At 42.4% G+C, this 13,753-nt stretch overlaps 1 protein-coding gene across 3 annotated transcripts in view; it reads left to right on the top strand.

Moving 5' to 3' along the window:
• The window catches only part of LRP2 (LDL receptor related protein 2), a 769,913-nt gene that overhangs the window by 169,308 nt on the left and 586,852 nt on the right, over positions 1–13,753 (top strand). For all 3 annotated transcript variants that reach the window (XR_003857363.1, XM_029605680.1, XM_029605679.1), the window contains exons 8-9: positions 4,356–4,502; positions 7,359–7,478. Coding sequence is in view for 2 of the 3 variants with exons in the window: in XM_029605680.1 (XP_029461540.1) it covers positions 4,356–4,502; positions 7,359–7,478 (267 nt within the window). In the remaining variant the exon portion in view is untranslated. The remainder of the gene's footprint in view (positions 1–4,355; positions 4,503–7,358; positions 7,479–13,753) is intronic.

Here is a 13,753-nt window from a genome sequence, read left to right as displayed (position 1 = left end):
TTAAATGTTACTTAGCTTGTTTGTAATTCATAGGAGAAATGCTGTTTTTGAATTCATGAGGGGCCCCGAGATTCTCAGCCTCATGAATTCACAAGCGAAGAAAAATCATTATTGGACCTATGATTAAAAACGTGGCATTGAACAATTTTTGCTCATATAAATGAGCTTTATGCCTATATATGAGGCCCATTGATCATGAGATAAAAAATCTGTAACACGGCGTTTTTTGTATTACTACATCTAAGTGGGACGTTTGGCTATTCTTTTTGATTACCATAAGAATATAAGAACATGCCATACTGGGTCAGACCAAGGGTCCACCAAGCCCAGCATCCTGTTTCCAACAGTGGCCAATCCAGGCCACAAGAACCTGGCAAGTACCCAAAAACTAAGTCTATACCATGTTACCGTTGCTAGTAATAGCAGTGGTTATTATCTAAGTCAACTTAATTAATAGCAGGTAATGGACTTCTCCTCCAAGAACTTATCCAATCCTTTTTTAAACACAGCTACACTAACTGCACTAGCCACATCTTCTGGCAACAAATTCCAGAGTTTAATTGTGCGTTGAGTAAAAAAGAACTTTCTCCGATTAGTTTTAAATGTGCCACATGCTAACTTCATGGAGTGCCCCTTAGTCTTTCTATTATCCGAAAGAGTAAAAAACCGATTCACATCTACCTGTTCTAGACGTCTCATGATTTTAAACACCTCTATCATATCCCCCCTCAGCCGTCTCTTCTCCAAGCTGAAAAGTCCTAACCTCTTTTGTCTTTCCTCATAGGGGAGCTGTTCCATTCCCTTAATCATTTTGGTCGCCCTTCTCTGTACCTTCTCCATCACAATTATATCTTTTTTGAGATGCGGCGACCAGAATTGCACACAGTATTCAAGGTGCGGTCTCACCATGGAGCGATACAGAGGCATTATGACATTTTCCGTTTTATTCACCATTCCCTTTCTAATAATTCCCAACATTCTGTTTGCTTTTTTGACTGCCGCAGCACACTGAACAGACTATTTCAATGTGTTATCCACTATGACGCCTAGATCTTTCTTGGGTAGTAGCACCTAATATGGAACCTAATGCTGTGTAACTATAGCATGGGTTATTTTTCCCTATATGCATCACCTTGCACTTGTCCATATTAAATTCCATCTGCCATTTTGATGCCCAATTTTCCAGCCTCACAAGGACTTCCTGCAATGTATCACAATCTGCTTGTGATTTAACTACTCTGAACAATTTTGTATCATCTGCAAATTTGATTATCTCACTTGTCGTATTTCTTTCCAGATCATTTATAAATATATTGAAAAGTAAGGGTCCTAATAAAGATCCCTGAGGCACTCCACTGCCCACACCCTTCCACTGAGAAAATTGTCCATTTAATCCTACTCTCTGTTTCCTGTCTTTTAGCCAGTTTGTAATCCACGAAAGGACATCGCCACCTATTCCATGACTTTTTATTTTTCCTAGAAGCCTGTCATGAGGAACTTTGTCAAATGCCTTCTGAAAATCCAAGTACACTACATCTACAGGTTCACCTTTATCCACATGTTTATTAATTCCTTCAAAAAAGTGAAGCAGATTTGTGAGGCAAGACTTGCCTTGGGTAAAGCCATGCTGACTTTGTTCCATTAAACCATGTCCTTCTATATGTTCTGTGATTTTGATGTTTAGAACACTTTCCACTATTTTTCCTGGCACTGAAGTCAGTCTAACCGGTCTGTAGTTTCCCGGATCGCCCCTGGAGCCCTTTTTAAATATGGGGGTTACATTAGCTATCCTCCAGTCTTCAGGTACAATGGATGATTTTAATGACAGGTTACAAATTTTTACTAATAGGTCTGAAATTTCATTTTTTAGTTCCTTCAGAACTCTGGGGTGTATACCATCCGGTCCAGGTGATTTACTACTCTTAAGTTTGTCAATCAGGTCTACCACATCTTCTAGGTTTACCGTGATTTGGTTCAGTCCATCTGAATCATTACCCATGAAAACCTTCTCCAGTACGGGTACCTCCCCAACACCCTCTTGAGTAAACACCGAAGAAAAGAAATCATTTAATCTTTCCGCGATGGCCTTAGCTTCTCTAAGTGCCCCTTTAACCTCTCGATCATCTAACGGTCCAACTGACTCCCTCACAGGCTTTCTGCTTCGGATGTATTTAAAAAAGTTTTTACTATGAGTTTTTGCCTCTACGGGCATCTTTTTTTCAAATTCTCTCTTAGCCTGTCTTATCAATGTCTTACATTTAACTTGCCAACGTTTATGCATTATCCTATTTTCTTCTGTTTGAATCTTCTTCCAATGGAACAGGTTCACGTCATGGTGCTCTTCTCAAGCCCTTGATCCCTTTTCCTGTTCAATCCCGCAGTTTCTCGACTACCTCTGGCACTTGTCAGAGTCAGATCTTCAAACTTCCTCCATCAGAATGCATGTCATTGCGATGGCTGCCTTCCATAAAGGTGTTGGGGATGTTCCCATATCAGTACAACCCCTTGTCACACGATTTCTGAAAGGCTTGCTTCACCTCAAGCCTTCACTGTGTCCTCTGGCCCCTTCTTGGGACCTCAACCTGGTTTTGGGTCGGCTCATGAAACCACCATTTTAGCCTCTCCAATACTGTGAACTTCGCTAACTCACATGGAAAGTGATTTTCCTTTTGGCAATCACTTCGACTTGCAGAGTTAGTGAACTACAGGTCCTAGTTACCTATCCACCTTACACTAAACCTCTGCAGGACCGTGCAGTACTTCGCACTCACCCTAAGTTTTTGCCTAAGGTAGTATCAGAGTTTCATCTCAATCAATCTATTATGCCACCTACCTTTTTTCCCTGGCCCCATTCCAATCCAGAAGAGCAGGGTCTGCATACCCTTGTCTGCAAACGGGCTCTAGCGTTCTACCTAGACCGTACAGCTGCCCACAGAAAGAGTACGCAATTATTTATCTCTTTCCATCCTAACAAATTGGGGCAGCCAGTGGGTAAGCAGACTCTCTCCTCCTGGCTAGCGGATTGCATATCCTTTTGCTATCAGCAAGCGGGCATTCCACTTCAAGACCGTGTTAAAGCACACTCTGTGAGGGCCATGGCGACTTCAGTAGCACACCTACGATCGGTGCCGCTTCCTGACATTTGCAGGGCTGCCACTTGGAGTTCTCTCCATATTTTTACAGCCCATTATTGCTTAGACAAAGCCGGAAGACAAGATTCCATCTTCGGCCAGTCTGTCTTGTGTAACTTATTTACGATGTGACGTACCAACACCCTTCCACCTGCCTGGTGGGGTTCAGGATGCCCTCTCCCAAATTCCACCCCAATTGTTGTTGTGCCTGTTGTACGTCTTGGGTGCATTTTGTGCATGCCCGGACATCCTCAGCTCGGTACTCACCCATATGTGAGGACTACCATCCTGCTTGTCCCGTGAGAAAGCAAATGTTGCTTACCTGTAACAGGTGTTCTCACAGGACAGCAGGACGTTAGTCCTCACGAAACCCGCCCACCACCCCACGGTGTTGGGTTCGTTTTGTTATTTTATTTTATTTTTCGGCACTGCCTGTAGCTTTGTAACCGGACTGAAGAGGGGACCCCTGCTGGCTGCAGGGTTAGTGCCATGCTGGGCATGCCCAGTAGGGGCTAGTCAAAGTTCTAGAAACTTTGACAAAAGTGTTCTGTGATTGGGCTCCATCCTATGATGTCACCCATATGTGAGGACTAACATCCTGCTGCCTGTGAGAACACATGTTATAGGTAAGCAACATTTGCTATCCAGCTAAGGGGTGGCTATATACAGGACCAGATATTCAGCTGCTATCCCTTAGCTGAAAAAGTCCATACTAATCTGGCTAAATAGCGCTGAATGTGGGGCCGTATGACTTTTTCAAAATATTTTGTCAATAACAAACTGCATCTCTGTATTTATTTTGAACTTTATTACTTGTATACACTGGGATTGTGCACTCTTCAGACGGTACCTAAGAACAGAGGAGACAAGTTTAAATCTTATGTTCGTGCTTTCTTTGTAATAAATTAAACTCCTTAGTCACCCTGTCTTGTTTATTTAAATAAAATTGTTTGACAGATGCAGCTTATTTCTTGCTTTAATACAGTTTATTAAAATTTATGAATCACCAGATGTATGAGTCAGCTGTCGAATTAATGTAGTCTGATTCCTTTTTGGTAATATAGTAGCTATAAAAAGATTTGTGGGCAAAATGCTGTATTCTGACCTGGACAACCAAATGTCCATAATAATTATTAAGCATAAGGCTGTCAGTTTGAATATTTTTATTAGTATTGCTTAGACTGTGTTCTCTCAGCTAATATTTTCTGTCTTTCTTGTGATTAGACAGTGGTCCTCCTCAGCAGTGCTCCCCAGGGGAATGGGCTTGCCCTACTTCTAGACACTGCATTCCATACATGAAAGTGTGTGATGGGACTGTACACTGCCCTTTTGGAGAAGATGAAACAAATGTGACTGCAGGCAGAAACTGCAGTAAGTATCAGTTCAATGGAAGACATGGGGTAACATTTCTTACATTTATCATTCTTATGCACTGCTCTCATAATCTGCAAATGCATACAGAACATGCAGCTTTTATTGCAGTGTCCTATTTTAAAATATAAAGAGCTATGAGAAAAGCTGCATCTATTTGTTATGCATCTGAAGCAGCATTTAAACCTTTTCCACACTAGTTTCTTTCATAATCTGACTTTACTTATTACGGTTTAATTGTTCCACGGTGGTGTATCCTCCAAGCTGCCATTCCAAGAAAAAGAATTACCTGATATGTTGTGATGTTTTTGAAATGGGATGAAGAAAAAGTCACCTTTTCTTCAAATGTTAGATTTGTGACCGTGATAAGACATTGCTTATTTTTAAATGAGTCTCAGTGGAATAGGCAGATAGCTATATAGTACAATTTTAAATATTGACACATTGGATAACATCGGAAGATCCTTCTATAATATATTGGCATTCTTCTATAATAAATCTATTAACCATGGAAACTCTGACCAATACCACTCTGCCAATCAGAACTAGAAGAGCAATAAATGCAATTTGGCTACCCTTTATACTAACATTACCACATGACTCAAAAAGTCTTTTTCTTAATCGCATAGACATCTAACAGATGATCTTTAATGTACTTGAATAAGGACTTGATAAGATCTTTAATGTATTTTTATTTAAGAACTCCATTGGTGCAGGGAGGGAGGAATGGAATGGAGAGATGGTTTTGGGAGGAGGGATGGGAGTTAAATGGACTAGGAAGAGAAAAATGAACATAAGAGTTTTACAAAATATATGCTGTATGTATTCATATATATACTTTATAATGTTCATTATTTTATGCTTTTTAAAAAATAAAAACAGATTTACCATAAAAGTTTCTCTTCCCCCTGTTAGGATCCCCTTTTCCATTAGAAAGATGAAGGATACAAGAGCCCTTAGGAGTAATTTCAGTTTTTCTTGTTAAGGCTGAGATTTAGGCCTTATATACCTGACCATATGCATCCATGTCATTTTTCATCTGCACCAGCATCAGACACATAATATTCCATAGTATACATACTGTATGACCAAACAGGAACAGATTGCCTTTTTAAACCCAGGTGAGGCTCAGGAGGAGGAGGTGGACAGCCACCAGCAGAACATCCTCCCTATATGTTGGTCGGGCTGGCAAAAAGGGTGCCCAGGACCTGATGGGCGCTTTGAACCACATGGCAGTACAGTGTCTGGTAAAGTTCACACTCAAGTTGAGTCATGGGTGGCACAGGAGGACATATTCCTCCTACTTCTACTGGCCTGATTAGTGGCAAGGGGAAAGAAATAGGGGCAGAAGCCAGCTGACAGTGATCTGGGACCCTGGCCAGTAAGGGTCATTGTTTCCTCATTGGCTCCTAACCATCCATCCAAGGCTAGGGGAGAATACTGTGGCCCTTGGGCACTGCCCTAATGCGTGAATGGTCAGTCTGTCCCTGAGTATGGGAGAGGAGCTGGGATAAGAAGGGGGATCAACAAGCGGAGCTGGAAAGGGATGAGAGGTGCATCATTGGGGTCAGGTGGAGGTTGAGGAAGGGCTGAGGAATGAGAGTGAGATCAGCTAGGTGATAAGAGGAACATCATCTAGAGAGGAAGAAGGAGCTTGAGGGCTTGACATGGGTGAGGAGGGGCTGGTAGGATGAGAAGGATTTAGCTGGGTGAGAAGAGAATAGATCAGCTTGGTGCATACGTGTTTGAAAAAAAAGAGGAAAGTGATGGGGAAGTGAGAGAAGGGACATGTAATTGCCTTTGGAAATTTTGTGCACTTCATGGCCTAAATCAGAACCATCATTGAATTCTTTTTTGGGAAAGAAAAGGAGGCTGTATCTGGCAGTTTCTTCTTGCTCCTTTAGGTTTCTAGCTCATTCAGAACTGGGTCTGGAATCCAGTACCATGAGCCATCAGTCACAACTACCAGGAGATTTTCCTCTTTTTTTGTAAACCCTTCCAACGAACTCAGCCTATTTATTGCAGCAACAGTACTGAGCCAAGAACCATGCACATTTGATTCTGGAATTTACAATCATGAGCCCTAAATCCAGCCAGTACGGTTGACTTTTGTGCAATGACTGGAACTCCCATCCCACAGGAACTGTGAATTCTGCCTCCATGGCATCCCCATTCCTAGCTGGCTCAGGGAGCAGAGGACCTGACCCAGGAATTGAACTGAGCCATTGAACTGGCTCCCACTATATTGACTTCTGGCAGACCTAGCATTTACTGGATAATTTTATTCGAATCTTGGATTTTGATTCAATGACTTTTATCCAATGATCAGTACCCAGATTTGAGACGTGTATTTTTGTAAGCCAAAACAGTCATCTTTTAGCCCAACTCTTCTTTAAATTATTTAGGAACAATGAGGTCAATATTCAGTGAACTAGTAAATTTTTCCGTGAACTGGACAGACACATGCAGCATAAGTCTGTCACTGAATGTACCTGGTGAAAGTTGTATGCATAACTTTACCCAGATAGCTTTAGGACTATTATTTTTTCAACCAGATTTATGTGCATAACTTTAGCTGGAAAGCATTCAATATGTGCACTCACAGGCTAAAATTTAGCCTCACCCCAGAATGCCTCTAGGGATGCTATTTTTGTTTGGATACATTTTGTACGCACAATGAATTGTGCGTACAAACTTTATGTGGTTGGCAGGTGTAGATATTCAAATCTTGGTTTTTATGCAGGTTACTCCAAAAGTTACCCACACAAAGCCGTCGAATGTCAGTCACAGTGCTATTTCATTGGGTGTTTTTCATGGGAGTGTGGAATGTTTTTCATGGCTTTCATTTTATTTTAGGTGTATTTCAGTGTGCTGCCCTGAGCTGCCAGCATAGATGTCATGCTTCTCCATCTGGTGGGTCTTGTTATTGTCCCTCTGGGTATGTAATAAACAGCAACGATAGCCGGACTTGCATCGGTGAGTGATATATACACAAAGGATTTTACAAAACAATTAACCAATGTTTTTAGGGATGCATTTTGGAAGATGGTGGCTTATTTTCTGTTGAATAAAAGAGAGAATATTGATGGGAAGATAAATGTAATCTCAGTTTAGGAAGCCTTTATCAAGACATGGATGTCTGGTGAACTGCAGAAAATTTGTAAGAAAATTGCAAATATTTAATTTGAATAAGTAAATTTCTCAAGTTCAGTTCCTTTGTAGCAATGCCAGTGTCCAAGAATTTTCTCAGGAAGTGCTTGCTAATACTGGATGTAAGGGGATCTGCAGTTCAGTTTGCTCATCCCTGGTCTAAGATGTGCTCTAGTTTTTTAGGAAAAATGTGAAATTTTATTTGGAGATTTTTTTGCCTCAGTTCTGCCAGCCTCCAGCTGTTCCTTTCAGCGATCAGCTTGGTGTGCTTTTGTGGGCTGTTGAAGCACATGCTGCACAGAATGTGCATGAGTGAGTCACAAATACCCTGTGGGCCAGTTTTGAAAAAAATCCCCATGGCCGATATTTGCCTGCAGTCTGACCACACTTCTCATTCTGTTCCACATGCTAGCCTTTTCCTAACCATTATCTTAGCCTCCTTACTCCTACAATTACCTCTTTTGGTTTCAGGAGTTTTTCTGCCAGACTTGTATGTTATAAAGTCTGCTCAAACTCTGTGTGCAGATGAGAAAAATATAAGACAGAAATTCTTATATAAATATAAAACAACCTATTTATGTGACAAATATATAATTCTCAGTTCTCTCTCTCTCTATAATCACATTTACATATGCTGTGTTACTGGTAGAGCTTTGCTTCTATTTGTTGAACCATTTAAAGTCAGTCCTAAAGGTGCACCTTTATATTGCAGTTGTGATGTGATTATTGCTACTTTTCAAAATGGATTTAAACATTATTGTGAAACTGCAAATAACCTCTGTTTGTATGCTGCTATTCTAATATTCTGTAACTGCTTTGAATGAATTTCATATTCAGAAAGGTGGGTTACATTAACAGTATCAAGGCTTAATTGTCAAGGGTAGCAACTGCCACACCCTCAAGTTATCCCGAGTTACCTCCATGCATTCTTTTTTTATCCCAGGACAAGCAGGATGCTAGTCCTCACATATGGGTGGCGTCACTGACTGAGCCCTATTGCGGGAAAACTTCTGTCAAAGTTTCTAGAAACTTTTGACTGGCACTGTGAGGCCACTGAGCATGTCCAGCAAGCCATGATATTCTCTGTCACAGGGGTCTCTCTTAGGTCTTTGTTTTTCCGCGCTGTAAGCATCGCGGAGATAGGAGTCCTGTGAGTTTTCCTCACAGATTTATTGACTGAAAAGTCATTCATTTTCAAAATATTTCTCTCCCATATGGGTTTTCTCACATATTTCCACCAGCTGGTGAGAAATTGTAGTCTCGGTTTTATTTTTGAGTTAAATCTCTCTCAAATTTTTTCCCTGTTGGTGAAAAGATGGCCTCAGGATTTAAAAAATGTCCGATGTATAATCGGACTATGTCCATAACAGACCCACACCTTGAGTGTGTTCTTTGTTTAGGGGACAAACATGATATTTCATCCTGCCCTCAATGTGCAGAGATGACTCCCAAAGGAAGAAAACTTAGGAGAAAATGGAACACCTATTTCACCTTCAGCTTCTTCCTTCTCCTTCAATATCGACAAAATCGTCCCCATCAGGAGTTTCCAAAAAAGGTTTCCTGAAAAAAGTTGTCTGGAAGGACTGGGAGATCAAGCATCGGCATCGATAAGGTCAGTAGTTGAGCATAGGCCCAAACATAGGCACTGACATCGACACACACAGACGCCAGCGTTAACCATCTCCCCGGGAGAACCAACCACTAAAAGGCAAAAGCATCAGGAAACTCCGCTACCACCGTCGGGGCCTTCATCATCAATCGAACCTACACAGGGATCAGAGGAGGTATTATCAACACCCACACCGCCACCGCATACAGCGACTCCATCTACCCCAGCTGTATCGCAGGAATTGTCGATTTTTATAAGACAAGCCGTGATCCAGGCCTTGAAGGAACAGACGCCTATTCTGGCGACCGTGCCGATGCCGGTGACATCACCGATGCCGGTGTCAACACTGATGCCGGTTCTTGAACCGATGACTGTATCTATGCCAATGTCGGTGACCTCACTAGCACCGGTCACCATACCGATGCCGTCGACCCTGTTGATGCCAGCAACGATGCCGATGTCCATAATTGCACCGATGCCGGGGACTAAGTCGACAACAACTACGGTGACTTCGAAGCGTCCACCGAGGACAACAATCCCATCTTTGGTTCTCAAGCCATCACCATCGATGCCACTCCTTCCTGGGGATCCAGGACACCCAGAGTCAGCACTATATCAGATCTTAATGAAAAAATATCAGGATCTGATCGATTCTCTTCCCTCTAATCCACAGGAAGAGCATATTGAGGAGTCACCTATTGAAGATCCATTACAAGGACCTTCAGGAATTCCTCCACCACCTAAGACTTCAACAATTTCTTCACAAGTCCAAGAATATGGTACTTGGAGTGATACACAATCAGATACTTCATCTGAAGACTTTATGTCGGATCCATCTCCACCAGATCCAAGGAAAAAATCTCCTCCAGAAGATTTTTCATTCACAACATTTGTCCAGGAAATGGCTGACACCATACCATTCAAATTAGTCACAGAGCAAGATACCAGATAGCAAACCCTGGAGGTACTTCAGTTTGTAGACCCTCCAAAGCAAGTGGTAGCTATACCAGTGCATGATGTTCTCCTAGATTTACAACATCGTATTTGGGAACATCCCTGCTCAGTGCCAGCTGTCAACAAACACATGGACAGTACATATTTAGTGCAGTCTGCTCCTGGCTATCAAAAGTCGCAGCTCCCTCACCAATCAGTAGTGGTGGAGTCTGCACAGAAAAAATCCAAAAGAATTAGACCACATTCCTCAAATCCTCCAGGTAAAGATCATAGGTTTTTAGATTCCCTGGGCCGAAAGATCTACCAAGGGGCCATGTTAAATTCGAGAATCTCTTCATATCAACTCTACATGACCCAATATCAGAGATTTGTGGAAACAAATGCAAAATTTCATTCCATCTCTTCCAGCACAGTATCAAGAAGCAGCCCAAGCCATCATCCACAAAGGGCTGGAGGCAGGCAAACATGAAGTCCGTGCAGCCTACGATGGGTTTGAGGTAGCTTCCAGAGTGGCTGCATCGGGGATCAGTGCAGGCAATGGGCATGGCTTAAAGTATCGGACCTCAGGCCTGAGGTCCAGGATAAATTAGTAGATCTGCCGTGCTTAGGAGATAACCTTTTTGGATCCAAAGTCCAGGATGCAGTTGCTCAATTAAAAGAACTTACTGAAACCCTGAGACAGCTTTCCTCAATTTCACAGGATCCCCCTACGCACTCTGGGCGTAGGCCTCAACGGAAAGAAACTAAAGACCTTTTTACAGACAAAGACGGTACTACCCTCCTACATCTAGGACCAGGCCTTCTAGAACACAACAAAGACCTCAGCCCAGGCAACCCAGGGCAGCTAGGCCTCAACCTGCGCCACAGACAGGACCTGCTGCTGGCTTTTGAAAACACTCCCAGGGAACAAAGCCACTTCTCCAATCCTCAGCCACAACTCCCGGTAGGGGGTCGAGTATCCTCTTTTTACAACAATTGGGTTCAAATAACAACAGAGCAATGGGTACTCGCAGTTATATCTCGAGGTTATCAACTCAATTTCCTCTCAATTCCAACAGATTCTGCTCCGAGACCTATTTCTCTCAGCGAAAATCACATACTCCAATTACAAGTAGAATTATCCACCCTTCTGAAAGCCAGGGCTGTAGAGGCAGTGCCCCGGACTCAGCAGGTCAGAGGATTCTATTCCCGGTATTTCCTCATTCCAAAGAAAACCGGGGGCCTATGTCCCATCTTAGACCTCAGAAATCTCAACAAATTTCTAAAGAAAGAAAAGTTCAGGATGGTTTCGCTAGGCACCATGCTTCCACTTCTTCAAACAGGAGATTGGCTTTGTCTCTGGATCTTCAAGACGCTTACGCTCACATTCCAATATTCCCTCCTCATCGCAAGTATCTGCGCTTCATGGTAGGTCATCAACATTTACAATACAGAGTACTGCCATTCGGACTTGCCTCTGCTCCCAGAGTATTCACCAAATGTCTGGCAGTAATAGTAGCACACTTGCACAAGGAAAGTGTCCATGTCTTTCCCTGCTTAGATGACTGGCTCATCAGAAGTCAATCTCAACAAGGAGCACTGACTTCTCTCACTCGAACAATTACTCTACTTCACTCCATGGGTTTTCTCATCAATTATCAAAAGTCCCATCTTACTCCATCACACCTGCTTCAATTCATTGGAGCAGAATTGAACATCATCCTCCCAAAGGCCTTTCTACCAGAGGATCAAGCAGAAACACCTTCCATACTGGCAAACTCGATTCACTCAAAGAAACAAGCAACAGCTCATCAGTTTCTAATTTTACTAGGCCACATGGCCTCCACAGTTCATGTCACTCCTATGGCATGACTCGCCATGAGAGTAACCCAATGGACTTTAAGATCACAATGGATCTAAGCCATTCAACCACTGCATTCACCAATTCAAACAAAGGGGTGAACAAGGACAATTTGCACAAGGGCCTAACCTTCCAACAGCCAGTCCCACAGATAACTTTAACTACAGATGCATCCATCTTGGGTTGGGGAGCTCACATACACAACCTCCAAACCCAAGGTACTTGGACAAAACGCGAAGCAACATTTCAAATCAATTTTCTGGAACTTGGAGCTATACGTTATGCTCTGCATGCGTTCAAGGACTGCCTTTCACACAAGAGTGTTCTCATCCAAAAGGACAACACAGTTGCCATGTAGTACATCAACAAACAGGGAGGTATGGGCTTGTATCTCCTTTGTCAAGAAGCTGCACAGATTTGGGGCTGGGCCCTGAACCACTCTCCTCTCAGTGTTTCCAGTGGAAACACTGAGAGGAGAGGATCACCTTGCTGGTGGCTGAAAGGAATCAGTAAGTTTTTGCTTGGGACATTGACATTGACTTTTTTAAAAGTATTGGGGCAAAGTTAACTATTTGGGAATATTATTTAGTGTGTTTGTGTGTTTGTGCCTTTAATAGTCAGTCAGTAAATAAAACAAGTTAGACTGTTTGCATTTTTAAATAGTCAGTCAATAAGGTAGCAGTAGGTAGTGTGTTTATTTTTTAAAAAGTCTGCCTGACTATTAAAGTGTCCTCCAGACTTTTAAAGAGCTAAGTGTTTTATTTAATAAATAACTGAGTGCATTGTATTGAAAAACAAAAAAAATCCACAAAAAAAAAAAAAAAAACCCAACAAAAAAGTAGCCAGAAGCTAGAAATAAGCTAGGAGCAGTATATACCAAAGTAAAAAAGTTGAATATTTCAGCTCAGTTACTCACCTTGGAAAGGTGTTGAGGTAGTGTGATTAGGTTTGAATAGGGAACAACATTTGTTAATCAAGGGAGCTGTGAGTCACTCAGGCTGACTAACTAAAGTTAGACTGTTTGTAATTCCCAACCCTCCCACCCCTCACTCACCCACCCCAAGCTCATCCCTTACTTTATAGGCAGGTGCCACTTGCACAAAAAAAAACCCAAAAAAAAAAAAAAAAAAAAACAAAAAAACCCCATCAACAAAAACTTTATTGAGAATTCGATCAGACCCCAGTAGGCCACTACCAGACATATAGTGAATTCACTAATACATTTAAAGGAACTTAGACACATTCCTAATCCCATAGCAACCTAAAACTTAACTAGGAACTGATCAAAATTGAGATGAAGGCAGCAGTCCAGCAGCAAGAGGGGGGCTTCCCAGTCTTTTGCATCGAGTGTCACATGTATGATTTTTTACCCACCGGTGAGAAGTTGTACATGTGCACGCGATGCAAAGAGCTCCTGGCTCTCAGAGAACGAGTCCGATCTCTGGAGGCTAGAGTGGCAGACCTGGAGGAGCTGAGGGAGACAGAGAGGTATATAGATGAGACCTTCAGGGACATAGTAGTCCAGTCCCAACTTCAGACTGGCAGCCCTGGTGCTGCCTTGGAGGAAGAAGGTCTCATAATGGGAGAGCACCAACCAGATGTAGCAGGAAAGGATCCTGTAGCAAGGACCTGCTCTCTAGGTGATGCATTGTCCTTTCGCACTGAGGATATCTCCCCAAGGCCTACTGCCCAGGAGGG

This window comes from Rhinatrema bivittatum, chromosome 6 (genome assembly GCF_901001135.1).
Source record: "Rhinatrema bivittatum chromosome 6, aRhiBiv1.1, whole genome shotgun sequence".
In the NCBI taxonomy this organism is placed as follows: domain Eukaryota; kingdom Metazoa; phylum Chordata; class Amphibia; order Gymnophiona; family Rhinatrematidae; genus Rhinatrema; species Rhinatrema bivittatum.
Note: the sequence above shows the minus strand (reverse complement) of the source record. Positions and strands in the feature narration are given on the sequence as shown.